General features: G+C 38.0%; 1 protein-coding gene across 1 annotated transcript in view; it reads right to left on the reverse strand.

Annotated features, from left to right (window-relative positions):
• ARHGEF7 (Rho guanine nucleotide exchange factor 7) overlaps positions 1 to 20,835 on the reverse strand; it is a 127,970-nt gene that overhangs the window by 10,545 nt on the left and 96,590 nt on the right. Inside the window, exons 14-18 of the mRNA XM_017817299.1 lie at positions 17,364 to 17,442; positions 15,823 to 15,962; positions 14,952 to 15,176; positions 13,219 to 13,312; positions 9,339 to 9,428 (exon numbers count right to left, since the gene is read on the reverse strand). Coding sequence (XP_017672788.1) covers positions 9,339 to 9,428; positions 13,219 to 13,312; positions 14,952 to 15,176; positions 15,823 to 15,962; positions 17,364 to 17,442 — 628 coding nt within the window. The remainder of the gene's footprint in view (positions 1 to 9,338; positions 9,429 to 13,218; positions 13,313 to 14,951; positions 15,177 to 15,822; positions 15,963 to 17,363; positions 17,443 to 20,835) is intronic.

A 20,835-nucleotide genomic window follows, 5' to 3' on the forward strand; every position in this document is an offset into this window, starting at 1 on the left:
AAATGATTTGTTTTTTTTTGGGGGGGGTGGGGGTGGGGGTGGGCTGGAGGGGTACTGGGGGAAGTAAGGTAGATGGGAGAAGAAAGGATGTTTGGCAAACTCAAACAATTACTTCAAGAATAATGAACAAATATTAAGGCCAAGTAAGTTGCCATAACTTGTCAATGGGGAACTCCTAAATCCAGGGTCTTGGAAGAACAACTCCACTATTTAGAAATCTGTTGAATAATTAAGGTAAATAACTGACCACTATAATCAACTAAGTTTCCATCAATTAAATTCCATCACAAAAATAAAGGTATTTATCAATACCTCTCAGTCCTAGAACGGAGAATAAAGAATTACAATGCTTTTTGACAATACTCTGCCCTAAATTATAGGTTAGCAAATTTAGCCTCCAGATTAAAGCCAGTAACAACACAGCCCACCCAGCATTCAGATCAGGGCTACAGACCTTAGCAACACCCTCTGCATAATGTGGTGCAACATCTGAAATACAAGAATAAGCCTGTGGGTAACAGCCCCCTGCTTTCAGTTTTCAGTGTCTGATGTCCCTTCCAGCCGAACCAATCAGACAAAAAACAAGCAAGCAGTTCTGAGCATTTCTGGAAAAAAAAGGAAAGCTGAAACCTGTTCTGATATTTACCTGGTTGAAAGACTTCATGACAGAAGTTCACTTTATACCTGTCTGAAACAGGTAGAATGTCACTCCTAGCCCTGGAGTATGGTCTTAACACCAAAACAGGAAGATACTACAGAGATTGAATGCCACAGAGGTTCTCAGTGATGTCTGTTTGCAATCATAACTCACAATCCCAGCCTTTCATTCCCCTCTCCTCTAAAGGAGTTTGACCATTTTAAAGAATGGTTGATACAGAAGCACAGAATGTTTGGGTTGGAAGGGACCTTAACAAGCTGACAGAAAACAAGCTTCAGAAGGAGCTGTACTGGTTAAGTCTGGTCCTTTGTCTGAATCGTTTAGCAGACACATGTGAAGAGAGTCTAGAAATTTTGCAGGAGGGAGATAAGAAAAGGGGGATGGAATTCAGATACCTTTTCACTTTAACCGGATATTAAGTCTCTGCCTACGTTCCAAGACCTTGTCTGTCCAAGAACCATTGAAGCCAACAGTAAAATGGAGGTGGGTATTCACATCACCTACTTAAAGCAGCTAATTTCAAGGCCTCAGTTAAAAGCCAGCTCTCTCCAGTCAATCAAGAACAGTTTTCCTTCCTCCAGCTGGCCAGCTGGAGGAGATGGCTCATAGTCATAGAAGACTGAGTGTCCTAATTTAAGCTATAGAAGTTAGATGTGTGGTGATGGTTGTTAATTTCAAGAAGTGCACAGCATAATCTGAGGTCAGCAGCAACTTCTCTGTTGCACAGCTTTTTTAAGTATTGCTCTTTTCTTCACCTCTTCCTACCTTTACCATGATTAGGACAGGTAAGAAGGGGAACAAGGCAGGGATAAAGGTAAAATTAGCAACAGTACTTGTAAATATACAATTCTGATTTTCATCTACTTTATTAGGCTCTCTTTGCAAGCTAAGAAGCTCTCAGAAATTGAATTTGCTTGAGTTTCAAAGACAGAAGCATGACTTGCCACTGAAAAATCAAGTGTGTGCATATAAAACTGTTTAGATCTACCATTAGCCACTGGCATGTACAGTCATGTACACTTCCTACTGAAACAAACATCAGACAAAAAAAAAAATTACCTGTCACTTACAACATTGCATTTGTTATATTAAGGATGTTAAAGTGGATGAGCAGACCTACCAAATTAATCCTCTCTTTTTTTACGAATTTTTCATGAGGTCCTAATAAAAAGGATCCTAAAAATGGTGCTCCCAGAGTCTGTGTGTGTTGAGATTTAATTATTGGAAAAAACAATCCTTCATGCTACAGATCTGCCAAAATCAAAAGGGTGCCCTTTAATATCTTTGTACAGAAAAAAACAAATCAGAATCCAAATATCAGACTAAACTTTAGTTCACTGTATAAAATACACCACTATTTGCAAATTCTTGGGAATAATAAAAAAGGTTTGGGCATGAAGTTGTTTTTTGTTTGTTTTAACTAACAGTGACACACAAACAGGAAAAAACTCCACATGACTCAGATGACTGATCTGGGCAGTTTTTAGCAATATGCTTTGATGAGTGAAATGGAAATAATTAAAGTGGACCAAAACACAACTTGGTATGCAAGTGTTAAGTCACATAAGAACAGAATGCATAGCTTAAACAGACAAATACACCATCTGAAGAAGTGGGATATTTCTAAGGCAGCATTTATAAAGAGCCATCCCACTAAACTTCCTGTATTTCACTAACCAACACAAAAACTTCCAGCCAGAGGGTTGCAGGACTAAAACTAGAATTGCTACAATCATAGCAAAATAATGTTATGACCTCCTAATAGAAAGAAGCAATCATTTCATTTATACTGATGTAAACATTTTAGTATGTATATTAGCTTATAATTTTATTTAAATTCACTCGTATATGAGCATCTTTTAAGCAGAAAGACTAAAGATAACTTTTACTTTAAAAAGAGAAACACTGTAATATTAAATCTTGGAAACATGTAAGTTATTTAAACGATTAGCATATTCATAAAATTTTAGTCTGGTAACAAGACCTGCAGAGATTGTTTCAGTAATTCAGCCAGTGTTTTTACTGAGAATACACCAATCCAAAAAAAAAAAAAAAAATCAAAAAAAACCCAAATCAAAAAAAGAAGAAAATAAAATCAATTTAAGGGGAAAGGGAGGCAACAGAGAAACATTCTATAGATGTTATTAAAAAAAGAGAAGATATAGAAGAATACATACTTCACATTACATTGAATTTCTTGTAGGTGTCAACTACATTAAACAAAGATTACACAGTTATGTCAAAAAAGGTCTTTCACTTCAGCATTTGATTCCTCTGGGAAGAAGGAAGGAAGAGAAAGGAGGCATGAGGAGAAGAGAATGTGTTAAGTTACAAGTTATGCTGTCCTTTCCCCTGTGTAATAATTAAATATTAAAGTCACAGTCTAGCAAATGGAAAATTTATTTCAACTGTACATAACAGATGTTCTTTTTATAGAAAACAAAACACTTAATTGATATATGCAACCACAAACAATATGCATACTGTACAGTACAATGCAACATTCAGATATACATCCATTTTGCATTTTCAAAAGGCAGTCACCTACTAAAGATGGCTTCTCCCATTCACAAATGAAGTGCACAATATATATTATTTTTTCTATGTTTTACGTCACTATATACACATTACTGTGTTTTGGCAAGATTATGCAAAACACCCAATTAATATTGGTTGGTTTCAATTTATGGCAAATACTAATTTATGGAAACACTGCATAAGCCATGTGAAGAGGGGCTGACAATGGCTTGAACCTACCTTCCAATTCAGATTCTCCATCCTTCCAGTGTATTTGTAACTGTACACATACAATTTACAGAATTGCATAAACATAAGGTACTGTTATTACCATGACTGAAGTTCCACAAAAATAGAAACACTGAACCTTCAGACTGAATACCACCATTTCCACATTTGCCTTTTTTGTTTGTTTGTTTTAAGCATTTTGCATTAATACTCCTTATCAGTTCACAATAGCTTACAGCCTGTAACACTGAAGACATAGAATGGTTTTAAATGTGCTATGATGTTAATATGAGGATAGACAATATGAGAGATCCTAATTATGATAATACTTAATGACTTAAATGCTACAATAATTAATGGTGGTAAACTGTCAAAGCTTTGGTGCATATAAAGTCAGTAAAATCTTCATATCTGGATAGCAAACCTTTCTGTGTGATAAGGAAATTTCAAGTGCAACAAATGTATTACAAACTCATATTTACACTATATAACATGAAACAGACATAAAGGAATTATCATTTATCCAGTGCAGAAAACATTATTCAACTAGAACACCACAGTATAAGAAACAGGGCAAAAATCCATACTTTCCATATATGTTATTAAAAAAAAAAAACAAACAACAAACCCAACAAAAACCAACAAAACAAAAACTGACTGAAAGGAAGAGGGGAGTGAAGTGTGTTACAAATGTGCTGTGAAATGGCATGGAGCACACATACTTATCTCCTTTCTCTAAGCAATTTAAAAAAGATTCAACATACAGAAGTTCCTGGTCATTACATAAATACATGACCAGTAGTAAAACATAGCCCTGAAAACTCTCCTTAGTAAGCACCACTGCTTTTGTTAGTCACATTACTGAATGCCAACAACAGTAAGAGAGGATAAAACACATCATCAAACAAGACTGAATGCAGATCTGAAGACATGAGCTGCTTTGAAATATCTTGTCCACACTGACCACCTTCTGGAACCATGCATGCCTATTACTAACAATTACTAGCAATTACTAACAATTACTAGCAATTACTAACTTTCTGATCGTGTAACCTGCAGAAAGGTAGTGATTATCTTCTAAACAGTGTGATCAAGTTGCCAGGCTGCAGTTAATTGTATCATGATTATTCTGAACTTGTTCACAGAGTAGTATCTGAACTCTGGATAACATGCTTATGTGAAAAGGGTAAGGGAGTTGCACTTGGGAACCCTAGTGAAACTGAGAACTGTTTCTGTTCTCTCATCACATTCATCACACTTTTCCCTAATGCTAAAAAAGATTTAGAAAACAAGTAATTTTTGTTTTGATGCCAATTACTTTAGCAACAGGACAGAACACATACACACACACTTCACCCCAGCAGTGCCCCTGGTGCAGGTTTGAGACCTTCAGCTGTGCACAGCATGTCACAGTTCTCTGAAAAGCCAACACGACTGTAAGTGAAGAGCTGCTGTGAAAACAAACCTGCTCATGAGAGAAGTTACAAGACACAATAAAATCTGTCATGGACATGCTCCAAACAGTACAACCCAAAAGCCAAGCATTCTATTATTCAGAACTTCAAACAAGCCAATTTGATTACAGTTGTACCTAGAGTTTCAGATGCTGAACACTGGAGCCTCCATCAGGGGAACCATTTTCATCTCGTCTTTTGAAGAAGAATGGTCAATTGAGAGTTGGCAGCTGTGTATTTTAACAGGCAAGTAAACATCTAAACCCTGCTTTCTGCCACGCTACTGCATACAGTAAAGTGACAGTATGACCACAGGTAACATGAGATTATCAAAACACTGCATGTAATGAGCATGGACTGCCAGGTTTTCATGACAATTGCCAGACTGGGGTGGGGGGAGAGCAGTGAGGTCCTTCATATAAACGTTTTAAGCAATGAGGAAAAGACAGCACCATAAAACCAGAATTTTTTATGGATTAGCAAATGCTCTTCCACACAAATAGGCCAGATACGTGAATATCTGAATGATTTTACAGCTCTTGTACCGCTTATTTCTAAGCTGCATTTTTCTTACTCTACCAGCTTTGTATTTTGTTAATAATATGTAGAAAATCCAACCACTACCACTAAGGTATTTCCATATAGCTGGCACTCAGCTCACAAACCAGTATGGTTTCAGTACAAAATATAAAAATGTGCTGTATCTAAAATAAAAAAGGAAACAAAGGACCTGTTACTACACTGACCAAGTCAAAAGAAAAAAAGACCATTCAGAGCTACAAATTAACATCTGTCAGTTAAAAAAGCCCTCAAGAAATAGCATCCTTAACAGGATATACACTTTTTAGAAAGACTTATTTGTATGTGTATTGAATTGGCAATAGAGCCATCCACCAGGTATAACTGAAGTTTCAGGAGCTCCCTCAGAAGTTGTTAAAATATCACATTAAAGAGACAAGGAACAGCAAGAAAACATCTAAGAAAAGCAGGCTGTGATACAACAAGCATTTGTTAAGAAAAAGCTCAGAAGTGCATTAGTTCTGGTGAGAGATATATGAGCAACAGCTCTTACGAGATGTAGACCCCATTCTGTAACTATGGGCTGTCCATATACTGTCATAGTCAGAGTCTTCTGAGAGGTCTGAAGGCTCCAAACGAGAAAGACTACTGCGACGACCCAAGGAGTCTAGACTTGATTGGTCATCATCAGCCAAGACGTGATTATGCATCAGGTCAGTGCCTTGCCATGCTAAGGATGTATAGGTGAAATGAAATGGTGGATGTGGATAGGCAGAGGTGGGATGAGGAGGAGAACGTAAGGAATAGCCACAACCAAACACATGAAATAAAAGCAAAAAGGTGATGGGAAGAGAAGGAAAAGAGAAAATATTGTTAAAAAGGCACCAAAGTTGTTTTTTTTTTTTCTTATTTTTTTTTCAAATTTGTTTGGGGTTTAGGTACAAATTACACTCAGCATATAATAATGTTTGAACCATTACAATACAATTTTGAAGTGACTTTTAAGCTTCTACTCTCAGTTGAGAATTTCGAATAACAAAATTTTTTGAAGAGGAAGTTAGGTTCTTTTGAAATACAGTGTCAGTTCTGGTCGGGGGGGGGGTGACTGGGCACAGAACAATAAACACAATAAGCCAGCATGATCCAGTGCTGATGTGAAAAGCAATAGCCCCTTCCCCATCAGATATCTGTACCTCCATCCTTTCCCTCCCTTGTAATGACACAATCTTTTGTACAGTTGCTTCGTGAGCCAGGTAAGGAAACACCTTCTGATGAAAGAATCTTTTGTGGGGTTAGTTTTTTCAAGCAGGTAATTTTCCCACCAGCTCACGACACAGTCACAGAAGTGCTTGTGTCACCACCGTGAAGAGGAAAATGCAGGGGAAAAAAAAGCAAAGGTTCTCATGCAGAGCACGGCTGCTGACTTCTACATCAGCAGCAACATCTTGCACCCACTGAAGGGGACTCCCAAAGTACAGGTTTTCTGTGCCTGTACCCCTTATTGTTTGTTAAACCATGTGATAAATTTACTCACAGAACAAACAGGGCCAAGAGGCTAACAGCAATACTGCCTAGCCCGTTCTGACCCCTCACGCACCTCTTCCTACACGCCTCTATCTGAATCTATCTTCCCAATTAAATACTTTAGATCTCTGGGGTAGTCTAAGGACCCTTTTTTAATTTGTAAAGGCCTGGCAATATCCAAGGACTGAAACATGTAAGTGGGTGTGCTTTTGCAATACACATGATATTGCAAAAGGTTTTAAGTCTTCATTTGAAGTAGAAACGCAAAACAAACTCAGTATTCAAGAAGCACGAGAAAGTAAAACTTTGCTCTTTCACTTCCATCTGTCTCCCCAAATTAAACCCCACATCTTTCCCACCCAAAGAACTGAAAAAAACTTGCTCTGCTACCTCTAATGCCACACCTTACTAGCGTGCACTGGTGCCACAGCTCTGCTGAACTGACACTGCCAAAAGCAGCACCCCTTGGGCTTTGGAGTAAGGTGCAGGTAGGAGAATTGCCCAGGAGTGCTGTGAGGGACAGGCAGAATATTAACACGGAAGTAAAAATGGAGTGTGTAAAACAACAGCATACTTCATGGATGACAGCCAACTCTCTCATTCTATTATTCTACACTGATTACTGCTCCTACAGAAGCAATTCCAGGTTGATTGGTTCTTTCCCCATTTCCAATTCCAGTCTACAAACCGGTTTTCTGAAACCTGAAGTCTTAGGCAACAACACTATTCTTTTCAAACAAAGCAGCTGTGTTCTTATCAATAAAAAAAACTTGTTTCTTGCTGCAACTAAGAGCAAATAAAAACTGTCAACTTCTGATGTATGCAATGATACTCACAGCAATATGTATATTTCTTAAATATACATAGAAAGGAAAAAATAGGCAAGCAAAAAAAAACCATCCATTTTATATCTGCACACACACCCTACTATGCAAGTGCAAATGTTTTCCCAACCATTTCTTGTCACATTATCCTTGGAAATAATAAATAGATTATAGTTCAAGCATTTAAACAGCAATCATCTATTTAATTTTGTTTGGAACAACAGTATATCTTCAGAACTTTGCTTACATTAATTTCCTTTTATCCAAATTAACTGTACAAATTAAGTGTACAAACACTACTGTAATGACTACAGGGCTATAAAATAGATTAGTATTAATAAAAAAATAGTAATAGTAGTTAATTTTATCACCTTGGAGATCTACAGTTCATCAAGACAGAAAAATTAAAAGGAAGGTTTTTGCTGTTACTTCAAAAGTTTCTACAGTCTGTAGAAATGTACAAACTGACAACAGCCATATTCCCACTTTAACTTACATAGGAATACAAAGTAGTTGCATTCTTTTCAAGGTGATAATAGTAAGAGGACACATATTAGTGTCATCCATCTTAAGTTCATCCATGAACTAAGTTTGCAATTGCATTTTGAGGCTTCTCAACTGTCAGCATAAAGTGCTTTTGCTTGGAAGCAAAATGGGCCCAGAGTACTGTAGACAGCAGTAACAGTGATTAATACTGCAAGTTGAAACAGTTTTAGTGGACAGGAAGTTATGATGTCCAGTGTCCTAGTTCCTGACTACAGCAAAACCAGCCAAGTACTTCAAGATCATTATACTGTGTTCCAAGGATCTCTGAATTAAATCAGTATTCAACAGTGCAAAAAGGAACAAAGCCAACAGCATTTTCTCCTCCCTCGTGTAAATGGAACACATGCTGGTGGACTCCCCTGCTTTGTGCAACGTTTTACTTACAATACAGAGGAACTCCACATGGCAACCTTGATTTGGATTAAATGAAGTAGGACCCCAGAGGCACGTTACACGTTTTCAATATGCTAGGTATTGATCTGAGAAACTAAAAATGGCTTTAAGCAACACACATAGCTGAGAACAACTTCTCCTGAAATTATGAGACGGGGTTAAAATTTGTAATTAATACTAAAAACAACTAGTGGCAGTAAAATTAAAGAAATTTTTATAAGTCTAGGTTACTTTTCCATAGAGAAAGTCTTTGTTAAATAGAACACAACAAAGATACAGTCCTCCAAAATTATTATGACTTCTTCATTCCTCATCTCTACTTAACCAGCTTCTTGAAATTTAATCAAAAGCATACTGTTTAACTGTCATATTCAGTTCACACACCTCTCATTCACTAGTGAAGGTTTAGTACAATTTTAAACCATGACAAGTTTGGGTTTCTGTTGTTCTGGATTGTTTTTAAATACTGACAGAATAACAGTCTCTAACCATGCTCCTTGGCATCCAATACATAAACATTTGGCACTGATGTTAAGCCAGAAACAGGTTATTATTTCTTGCAGGTCCAGCTTGCTATTTGCAAAGGCCTGAGGACACACAACACATCTTTTTGCAAACTATGTAATTTGTGTTTTAGATAGCCATTTCTACCCATTTGACTACTTTCTAACTTACTTGAATTTAGTGTTTGACGTGTTTTGGCACTTGTGCAATATGCTTCAATGACTTTAAGAATCTGAGCATCTTCTTCTAAAGCAGCTGTACCTAGAATCAATGGGAAAAAGCAGAATTTTAAACATGGTCATATTTCCTAATACAGAGAAGTCTTTGCAAATCACTACATTTCCAAAGTTCAGCCTAATCAACCCTTGAAAATTCTCTTAATCACACTATTTTAACCAAACCTCAACAAACTAAAGTAACAGTTTTAAAAGATAAATACTATTTTGAAATGCTTAGAAAAAAGCAAGTCAGAGTAATCACCCTCACATTCAAGAAATTTTCTGAGCATCTGAAATTGCACAGAATGGGTTTTGAAGTATAAACACTCTGCTTCTAAAACAGTCACTACACTGAAAAAAACCTGTATGGTCTAGTTATTATTTATGCATACAATTTCATCTGCATATTACTTTATTATTTAATCAAAGAAATCAAGGAACAGAGTATTAATTCGAAGAAGACATACTGAAAACTTCTGGTGTTTGTGTGTGTATAGATATATATATATTTATCCCTTTCAACAGCACACACTATTGAAAATGAAACTCAGAATTAACAGCACAATTTCAGTACAATTTCAGTCCAGTGTGCAGTAGGAAAGATGCCACTATCATATATCTGTGCAAAGTAAAGTAACTAAACTTATCACACTTCAACATAGAATCAGCACTACTGAAAAATATCTAACTATTCAAGCTTAACATGGCAAAATTTTCCTAAAGGTAGAGCTCCACATCAAATCTTCTCCTGGGGCAAGTCAGTAAAAATACTTGCAACAGAGTGAAATTCCAATCAGTCTGAATCTAGAGGTACCTCTGCCATTAGTTTAGATGGAACCAGAAGTCTACGAGCAAGGCAAGACAATCTGTTGTTTTAAAAGCATTTTTCCTGTTTACCTTCTTGAAAAAAATAGGTTTGAACATTTTCTGCTACATGAATCTGAACGACTTTCAACATCAAAATGTAGTTGTGTTCTCTGTCAGCCAATGCATCCTGTTAGTTTTTGTGATTTGTTATCACCAGAACAAAGCCAACTGTCCAAACATTTGTCAGGATTAGCTGTCAAGCAAACTTCTGAAGAAATTATCTTGACCTGATATAATTTTCCTAGAGTTTAAGAGTTGCAGGTAGTCCAAAGTATAGGCTATTCCTCTTTCAGGCAAGAAAAATAATTGGATTTTGTAGTTAGAATGCAGCAGCATTATTATGATTATTACAGTAGCAGGACAAATATTTCACTTCTGAAATGAGTATTGTGAGGCAATCAATTAGAACACCTTACTTCTTTTGTTTTGTCTGTTATAATGCTAATTTGACACAGCAGTTCTCAAAACACAGGTCATAAATCCCTCAGATTCCAGAAAACATAAGTAATAAAACACAAACCTATCTATCAGTATGCTTTAAGTTCAGTGGAAGTTCCTCCATGGAAAACTTTTACAGTTCCACAAAAAAGCTGAAAAAGCTGAATGAGCACTAGCAGAAGCTTCTAATTACTAGGAATCCGTAAGGATTTTTGTAAGTAACACTCTTGGAGTTAAAGCTACCTTTAAGTCAAAGAATACCTTTTATTGAAAGTTATCTCCTACATACAAAATACTGTATTAATTTAATTAGGAGTAGAACAATATATTTGCAAGCTACAGATTCCCTCCTTCCCCCAAATAAGAACTCCTAACTCCTCCCACTGTGTTCTTTAATAATTGCTAAGTCAGCAAGTTGACAGCTTTACCACTATCATTACAACTACTGAATCTCCATTCTCCAACATCTGAAATGATACTGTACTATAGTACTTTCATTTTTTCCTCAACAGATACTTTCCTTTAGGGATAAAACATCCCGAACTAAAATAGCCACTTGCACATCCATGAAGAGGATCATTCTATTCAGTACCATAACCTTTACCATATGAAATTCAAAGCACATTCAGAAAGACTAACACCTTAGACAAACCAACAGTGTCCTGAGGAAAACCTTTCACTCTCCAACCCTCCATAAGCCAATAAGAGACAATTGTCACCATAAGACACTTCATGCACCCCATATTCAAGGCACAACTCTGTCTTAAAAAGCACATGAGCAAAGGACAAAGAAGCAAAGGCTACAGTAAAGATCTGGCCAACAAAATACCCCGTCTTTGATGCAAGTAATTGGATTATTCAATCACACAAATTTCTACACAAGAATTACAGTGGTGTCACTGACAACTAAGTGGACACCGTGTTTGCTTGATAACATTAATCCCAGAATATACCAAGTTGGAAGGAACCCATCAGGATCAAGTCCAACTCCTAGCCCTGCACAGGACCATTCCCAAGAGTCACCACGTACATGAGAGCACTATCCAAACACTTCTTGAACTCTGTCAGGCTTGGTGCTGCGACCACTTCCCTGGGGAACCTGTTCCAGTGCCCAACCACCCTCTGGGTGAAGAATCTTTTTCTAATATCCAATATAAACCTGCCCTGACACAACTTCAGGTCATTCCGTCAGGTCTTGTCACTGGTCACCATAGAGAAAAGATCAGTGCCTGCCCCTCTCTTCCTCTCATGAGGAAATTGTAGACTGCAATGAGGTCTCCCCTCAGTCTCCTCTTCTCCAGGCTGAACAGACCAAGTGACCTCAGCTGCTCCTCACACAGCTTTCCCTCAAGGCCCTTCACCATCTTCGTTGCCCCTCTTTGGACACTCTCTAACAGCTTAATACATCTTTCCTATATTACAGTGCCCAAAACTGCACACAATGTTCAAGGTGAGGCTGCACCAGTGCAGAGCAGAGCGGGACAATCCCCTCCCTTGACCGGCTGGCGATGCTTTGCCTGATGCCCCCCACAAGAGAGGGCTGGCCCTCCTGGCTGCCAGGACACTGCTGACTTATATTCAACTTGTCATTGTCCAGAACCCCCAAGTCCCTTTCCATGGCACTGCTTTCCAGCATCTCTCTCCCCAGTCTGTACCTACATCTGAGGTTGCCCCACCCCAGGTGCAGAATCTGGCACCTCCCCTTGTTGAACTTCATCTGGTTGGTGATTGCAGAGTCCTCTAATTTGTTGAGGTCTCTCTGCAGGACCTCCATGCCTTTGAGGGAGTCAACAGCTCTGAGTTTTCTGTTGCCTGCAAACTTGCTTAGTATCTCTTCCAGTCCTGCAATGTTCTCTCCACTCCAAAATATCCAAGCATCCAGATCTTTACCCTTCTCTTTTTCTGTACATTCACTAGAGTCTCTCAGTTTAGTGTTGTTCTTCTGACTTCAAGCAGTCTAAAGCTCTGCAATTTCTTTAGCTACAGATGAGCAAATTACCTTATTTATAGAAGGTTAGAAAAGACTGTTGGATCTCAGAAGTGACCATGGAAGCAACTCATCTCTGACTCAGCAGCAATAACCAGCCTTCCAAAACCAAGCTCAGCAGAAGCTCCTACCATAATCAGTTTAAGAACATAGCTACAAAGTATTCTGCAAGAGTGGTACAGAATCTTCAAACTGTTGTTTACAGTATTAAAAGTCAGGTTTACCTTTCTGAACTTTACATGGCTCTACCTTCAACCTCACTTCCCGCTAATAAACAGGTAGAAATAGGCACTTCACAAGCATACATCCACTGTATCAGTGGATTCTAATCAGTAAAGCACTAGAAAATAACTAATGCCATTGCAGCATAAGTACCTAAAATGAATAAAACAAACTATCCTCTGGAGATAGGTACCCCTCTCCCCTGATACGAGAGAGGAAATTAGATTTGCTTACACTGTACACCTAACTTTCACAGAATTTGAACTGATGTTAATTCTAGCACTTGTATTATGCAGACATCTGTTCAAATCTCTCTTACTTTTTCTCAGAGCAAACTCTTCATCTGATGGCTTCCGTTCTGGCTTGCGTTTGGGAAGCAGCTTTTTCATGGTTTTAGGGCTTTTACTGAGATCCTGTATGGGGAAAATAAAAAGAATAGAGCTTCTATACAATATTTCAAAAGTTTAACTTCTAAGATGCATACCAAAGTTACTAACTAAAAACCTTTTAACAGCACCAAAACTAAGTTTTTTAATATTTTTTGCACCTTCAAGTTGCCTGAATTGGCTGATTTCCACTATACCCTTCCTCCAACTATACACGAAGTCAGGTATTTTATATGTTCTAATAACAGAAATATACAGAAAAGCTGCTGCAAAAGCACACAGGCTGTTTGGGAGTTAGAGTGAAGGGAAGAGGCAAGAATACATTAATACAGGGTTTTTTCCTGAACTATTGAAGAGACGTGATCCATTTCACTTGTCAACTTAGAAGCAGGTAAAAATTGACCTAACAAGGAAGCTTGGCAGGTAGTATACTCTTCAAAGCCAAAATTTGTAAAAGTTTAGGTCTGTTCTTACAAAGCCCTAGAGCAAAAAAAAAAAACAAAACAAAAAGCAAAAGAATGAAAACCCAAACCACCCAACCAACCAAAAAAACTCCAGCAGCATTTCTGCTCAAATATGCTGGTCTACCCCTTACCCTAAGGACCCAAGACATCTTCTACGAAAATAAAGAACAGGAAAGTAAAAGGTGAATGATCAGGACAGATCAAAGAAAATGAGGATAGGTTTTGAGCATCATTGTATGCTAAATACTGTAAAGATGATAAAATTTTAATATATCAGACAATTTAGTAGCCTACACATGAAAGCATGAAAGTATTTTAAGTTAAATAACAAAAAGAGCATACAGCACAGCCAAAGTAATACAGTCAAACAGAAGAACCTCTTGTAGCAACCAAGCTACAATACTAATCTTGCAATGCAGAGTACTTTATCACTTTTTCCTTGTTTCCTTGTTGTTTAGGGGATTTACAAAAGAAAAAGTGTCACACACAGCCATCACAAAACAAAAGCAAACAAACAAACAAAACAAAAAGCCACAAACAAACAAAACAAAAGAACCAAACCCAAACCCCACAATAACAAAAACACAGCCAGGCCTCGCTGGGACACAGTGTTTAGGCTACAGTTGCTATGAATCTGAAATTCAGATATCTGCAAAATAAAATTTTGCTGTCAACATCTCATACTTGCAGAATAAAATGTTCTTAGGCATAAGTGCATGATACTTTCTGGGCCCTGTAGCTCTACACTAAACTAGTATAATAAGAATGCACAATAAAAATACTGAAACAGGAGATACTACCAGGCTAGAGAGCATGCAATATTCTTACATACATGCAAACTTCTTACATAAATCTGAAATTTTCTTATTCTTGACAAAACTACACAAAATGTAGCGGAAGGACCAAATTAACCTACCATGTGGCTAAACACACTCATAGCTTTTGGAACGGCTTCCTATCTCATACCACATGCTACTTCACAAAACAAAATAAGCCTTCGTATCTTCTGAACCGTAAGACTAAATTCCTCTTTGAAACAAACAGCACTGGTACGTTACCTTTGATTCAGCATTGGCTGTCAAATCACCTTTATATTATACAAAAACATGCACAAAATCGTAAAATGGTGGTGTGTGAAAAAAGTTAAAACTTCCTATTGTAGGCCTGCTACGGAATCCTACTTCTTGGCCGCTGCATCTCACCTCTTTGTAACAAAGAGCTGCTGAAGGCCGCAGCGGCGGTGCGGGCCGTAAGCAGCTCAGACTCCAAGGCTTGGGGGTTTTCGGAGGTTCCAGCGGTCCCCAGTTTATCGTGGTATGTGGAGTCCCGTGATGTGACGGATGAGGGAGAGTGTGGTACGCAGGAGTCAGTGGTATTGGCTTGCTGTCTGAATGCTTACTGGAGGGTGTTACTGGATGAGAAGGAAGCTGTCAAACATGATGGGAAAAGAAAGAAAGCATATTATCTTAAAGAAGACATAGTATCATCAAGGACTGGTGAAATAATCTCACTTGCTATCTAGTACTTCTGTTTATTGCAGCTGGCCTCTGAAAATTTTTTACACTAAATTCTTTGAAAAAATGGAGCTTAAACAATTTTCATTGTCTACCACAGAGCGAACACTAAAGAAAGAATAGCTACAAGCAGCCCTGCTCCCACTTCTCTCTCTACTGAGGACAGAGCTAAATTTAGATCCATTCATATCCAACAATTCAAATGCAGAACTCAAAAGAAATTACTTTAGTAAATTGTTTCTCCACAGCCTGTCAAATACATCACCAATTAAAACCTACTATTCTAAGTATACTTAAAAGACGGTGATGTATTACTTGGTCAAAACAGAAAAAGGAATGATAACTAATTTTCTTTTACCCAGTTAAACTATTACACCAAGATCTAAGCATTTTTTGTTCCCACAATTAAAAACAGAATGGTCTTTTGACCCATTAAACTACAGTCACAACATTCAGTTCTTGTTACTAATGGCTAAAAGAAGTAATGCTTTCCTTTGTGGTATATTTGCCAGACAACTTAATTCTGCTCATTCACTTCAATCCAGAAGCTCTGCCTTACCGTGTGAGATGGCACAGAGTGAGGTTTAATGGTGGGATTCCCAACAGTTGTGACTTTGGTTTGCCTCTGCAGGTGATCCACCCATTCATGCAAATCTTGTTGGTTGTTACAAGAAACTAGTATCCTTTCAATCATATTTCCTAGGTGAAAAGATACCAGAACATATAGGAAATCACAGAAGAACAACTTAGTCAATGCGACATAATTATAAAAGACATTCATTTCCTAAAACTTTATATCCTCTAAGTAGTAAGCAAAAAATTTTAACTTCTATTTTCAGTACAACAGCATCCCACTTTTCCCGGCTGTAACAGATGTTGCCTTAAGATAGGCATCACAGACATTGCCTCCATGTAGTTATTCTTAGCCAAGTACAGAAGTTCTATTTTCTTCCATAGATCTAGTAATTAGGTACAACCTTAATATCAAGAAATAGATGTAGGAGTCAGGCTCATCTAGTAGCCTTACACTCTTTCCAGGAAAGCCAGCATATATCCCAAAAAGTCATTCTTGAGTCCGTATGCTACAATACAGGAAAAGTTATAAAACAGAGTTCGCTGATCTCTCAGAAGGCAACATAAAACCGGTCTGAATCCAGTATTAAAGTTGAGGAAAAGTCATTTGGGAATGCAATCTTAACCAAAAATTAATTTCTGCAATTAACTCCATTTAACGCATCACATTCTTCTTGAGGTCAGCTCCATAGCATCATCTCCAAAAACACACACCATCAACGGGTTTTTTTCCCCTGTGCCTCATGGCATTGATATGATACTGTCAACCACTTGAGAGGGTCAAAATCATTTTACTTTAATGCGACCTGCTTGGAGCAGAACTAATCCAGGAAATAAATGAAGGTATGAAGCTCCACTCTGTGGACCCTGCTCCCACTGTCCTTTAAATTGCCTAAGGACATATGATATATGATGAAACAAATGACTTAAGAGACAGAAATTATCCAAAATAAGCACAACAGTAATCATCATTAGTATCAGAGATGCTAAAGGTCTCTCAGGAAAGAGGTGGACCATTTCTAAAAGAAAGCTCTTGCTCAAAGCTTTTCCAGAGTCTCTAGAACTCCTGTTCTTCCAGTGAACAGCATACTGTAAACTGCTTTGTTATAAAGGACCTTCTCCAAGGCCACTGCCTCCATTCATTAAGATACAGAAATTCCTGGATGAATCCCATGCAAAGGTAGCTCCCTAACTGCTTAAGACAAGCAGTAAAAAGCAGTCTTCAAGTGAGGCTCTGGGTAGCAGCCTTACAAAATCTGTATAATCACAGGATAGCTGAGGCTGTAAGGGACCTCTGTAGGTCATCCACCCCTCTGCTCAAGCACAGACACCCAGAGGTGGTTGCCTGGGATCATGGCCAGTGAGCTTCAGAGTATGCCAAGGATGGAGATTTCTCCAGGCACCCTGTGCCAGTGCTTGGTCACCCTCATAGCAAAAAAGTTTTTTCCTCTGTCCAGACAGAGCATCTAATGTCTGAAATAGTATATCCTAGAAAAAGTAGTAAATAAAAATATTAATGGGCAATACCTGATATTTCAAATGCATTTTTATGGTTTTCACTGTCTTCTAGCTTTGTAATAGTCATTCCAGTCATGGGCAGTTTTCCCTTAAAGAAAAGGGCAGTAACACTGAAGTTAAATCCAAACCACACAAAAACATTACCAAGTAAAGAAAATACTAACTTTAAGCTCTGAACAAAAACATTCATAGTAAATTGACAAACGCACACACATTGATGGGTTTAAAAACATTTAAAAAAACACAAACATCTCAGAAGTTTTTCATATGTCCAATTTCTGCAAAGGACATCTGTGACTTCAATAAGAATAGTTGATACCTATGCAGGCTATGAAATCCATACAAACGTAATAGTGATCACTCCTCATACCCTCAGGTTCTTGAAACTGAGACCTTCAGGGTCTCATGTTACATGATTAGAGGCAATGCTGACTTTCTTTAAGCATATTTGTTTGTAAGCTGTTTGATTAGCTCTCAAAATAAGGTCTGTGGAACAAGTATATTTATAAAGAAAGATTCCACTAAACAAATGCATCAATTATTTACTGAATATTTATTTCTCTAAATAATGCCACTACTAAATTCACTCACAGAAATATTGGGGGTGGAGGGGAAAGCAGTAAATGCCTTCAAATTTGTAATCTTTGTTCAGAAGAACATACTAATTTGCAGATCTCATTTTAAACCCAGTCAAGCAGGAAAAAAAAGTCAGTTTAGGATAACTTTTTGACCCTTTAAAAAACACAGAACAATAAATAAGATCGAATATTTTCAGGATGAAAGGCTTTACCAAAACTGCAACTTCAATAAAAGTTCTTTAAGACAAATCCTGTATTCTCCTGCACAGAAACACTATTCAACACACGCTGGCAAAAGAGCAAATACTATATACTGTGGAATTTTGGCTCCAATGAGAGAAAAGAATAAAAACCGACTTTATTTGTTCTTCTTTCCTAACAACTGTAGAATGGACAAAGGTTTCTTACAAGCTTGGAAATGAAAAATCATTTGGTATTCTGTATGCACAGAACATGCTCGAGCCCAAGATACCAAAGAGAAAGGAAGAGTTCTCTTGCAGCAGCTTCCCCACCGAAGGAAATGAGGTGGACATGCGCACTTACAATGCAGCTAAAATTTGCTCTTTTCCCTGTTTTTCCCTGTTTGCTGGTTCATGAATAACACAGCATACAACCACAACAGAGAGATGTACAAGAACTGCTGACATAGGTGGGAAGGGAATATGGGGGTACACTAAGCAAAAGACTGGTGACAAAGATCACCTGAACCACATGGCAGGAAAAGGTACAGCCAGCAAAACACAGAGAAAAATGGAACTGAACTTGTAAAACATTTATATTCCCCTTCCTTCAACAAACAATCATGTAGTCCCCCTGTGAAGTATGGTCTGTGCTCCTTGTGACTTCAGTTTACCACTGCTAAAAGTTCTCCCCATTTGCTCATGTGGCAGATATCAGCACTATCAACCAGATAATTTGAAGCCTGTTGACAACTGGACTATTCAGAAATGCAGGGAGGGTGTAATGAAGGATGCAGCCTCCAGTGGCATAATTTCTGTGGGAATGACTGAGGGAACTGCATCATCTTCTGTCCATATCCATCTGAGTTCTGAAGCATGAACCTCAGAAAAAATGTCCAAGAGGCCCACATTACGCAATCCAGATGTGGCTCTAAGCCACCATCTCAGGCACAAACAGTGCTGAAAATAATTTTGCCTTGCTGTTAATATGTAGTCATTCAAATTTGAGACATGCTCAGTGATAAGAAAATCATACAAGAAGTTATGAGGAAATTAAGAGATTTGCAGTCAATGGAGGGTTGGATGGTGAACTCTAAGAAGGGGCTGTGGCCATTCTGAGTAGAAGCTGAAGACAAATGCATCGAAAATTGTTTATTTTCTTATTTCCTGAACAATGATGTGCACCTAGGGGATAAAGTGGGAGGGAGGATGAAGAAACGTGACATACAGTAGGAGAGGCAAAATAAAACCTCACATATTGTTTAATTTCATACTGCTTTTTAACACATTAAACTCCCAGTCAGTTGCCTTTTTAATCAGTACACGAGAATCTACCTACATCAGAAATTCTGAACATGCCACTTGGAACCTGCCTTTTCTAGGACCTCCATCAACATTGGAACAATCAGAAGGAGCACAAAGCTAAGAAACTCAACAGTCCACTTGAACTACCTAAGGCAACACCATTTCTGACAAATACAGCTACTATCGTGGCAGGTAAGGTATGAATCCAAACAAATTTTGGAATTTATTACCTCTTAATAGAAAAAAAAAAAAGTCACATTTTGTGACTGACTCTGGTTGATAAAACAGGAACACCAAATAACTGAGCTTCAGCATTCCTTCAAAGCAAGCAAATCAGGAGAAAGGAATAAACTGCTCAAGTGCCTGATTTACAGAAGCACTTCTAGCAGGTGAAATCTCTTTAGAACTTTGTTGCAGTTTTTCCCTTGCTTTGAGTGCTTTACTGTGATGCCTCACACCTGTGTGGCAATACTTGAAGAACATTTATACAGATTTCAAAAAGTCATGGACTGTGCATTTGCCTGTCGGGAGCCTTTGAAACTACACATCCAAAATGTAAAGTGCTTCTGCGAAACATGCCCTAGAGCTACAGGGGAGCCAACCCAAACACTAGTCATCTTCCTGCACTAAAGCAAATTCCATCTCTGGAATAGGCCTGTGGGGTAACAGCCACAAGTATTCAGAAAAGGAACTTGGTAGAAAAGCTCCAAGACTGTGTCTACCAGCAGTGAGCAGAGGATCTGTGGAGGGAAACGCCTAGTGCTAAGGTCCCAAAGGCCACATCGTATGCATTTCTGGTGGTGTTACACCGGGCTAGCCCTAGGCTGGGGCTAGGGACTGAATGTCAGCCCATGTACTTGATCTTCTTCAACAGTCAGAGCAGATCAAGTGCATTTCTGGAGTGTGCCTTCCAGTTCAGCTTCATCCAGAGGGAATCTAGTCTGCGAGCCCCAGAACGACTTCTACAGTGTCTCAACAATCATTAACTAAAAAAATTAAAAGATTAATTTTAAAAGTGTTCTGCTGATTCAAAGATAAAACACTGATGTAGCTCCATATAAACAAACTGATGGTAAAAGCCCAACACCTATCAAGGAAAGCTTAAAAGGACTGTGTAATTTTGTTAAGACTCAAGCAGCAGTCAAAGAGCACTAACAAACCTATGCAACAGCACACTTTTTCTGTGTAGATCTAAAAAGCTACCGATACTTCCTCTCATTAGCAACTACTAACAAGGTAAAAAAAACCCTCCTTGCTGATAGTCATAGCTGCAAAAAAGAAAAAAAAAAAACAACCTGGCCTCATAGGCTGGAATGTTACCTTTTACCTTTATAAATGCAGAAGTTTAAAAATCTTTCCAAGTTTTCTATGAAATATGATTTGGAAAAAACACACCCCCCAGCACATTTATACACATAG

Source organism: Lepidothrix coronata, unplaced genomic scaffold (assembly GCF_001604755.1).
Source record: "Lepidothrix coronata isolate B3197 unplaced genomic scaffold, Lepidothrix_coronata-1.0 Scaffold60, whole genome shotgun sequence".
In the NCBI taxonomy this organism is placed as follows: domain Eukaryota; kingdom Metazoa; phylum Chordata; class Aves; order Passeriformes; family Pipridae; genus Lepidothrix; species Lepidothrix coronata.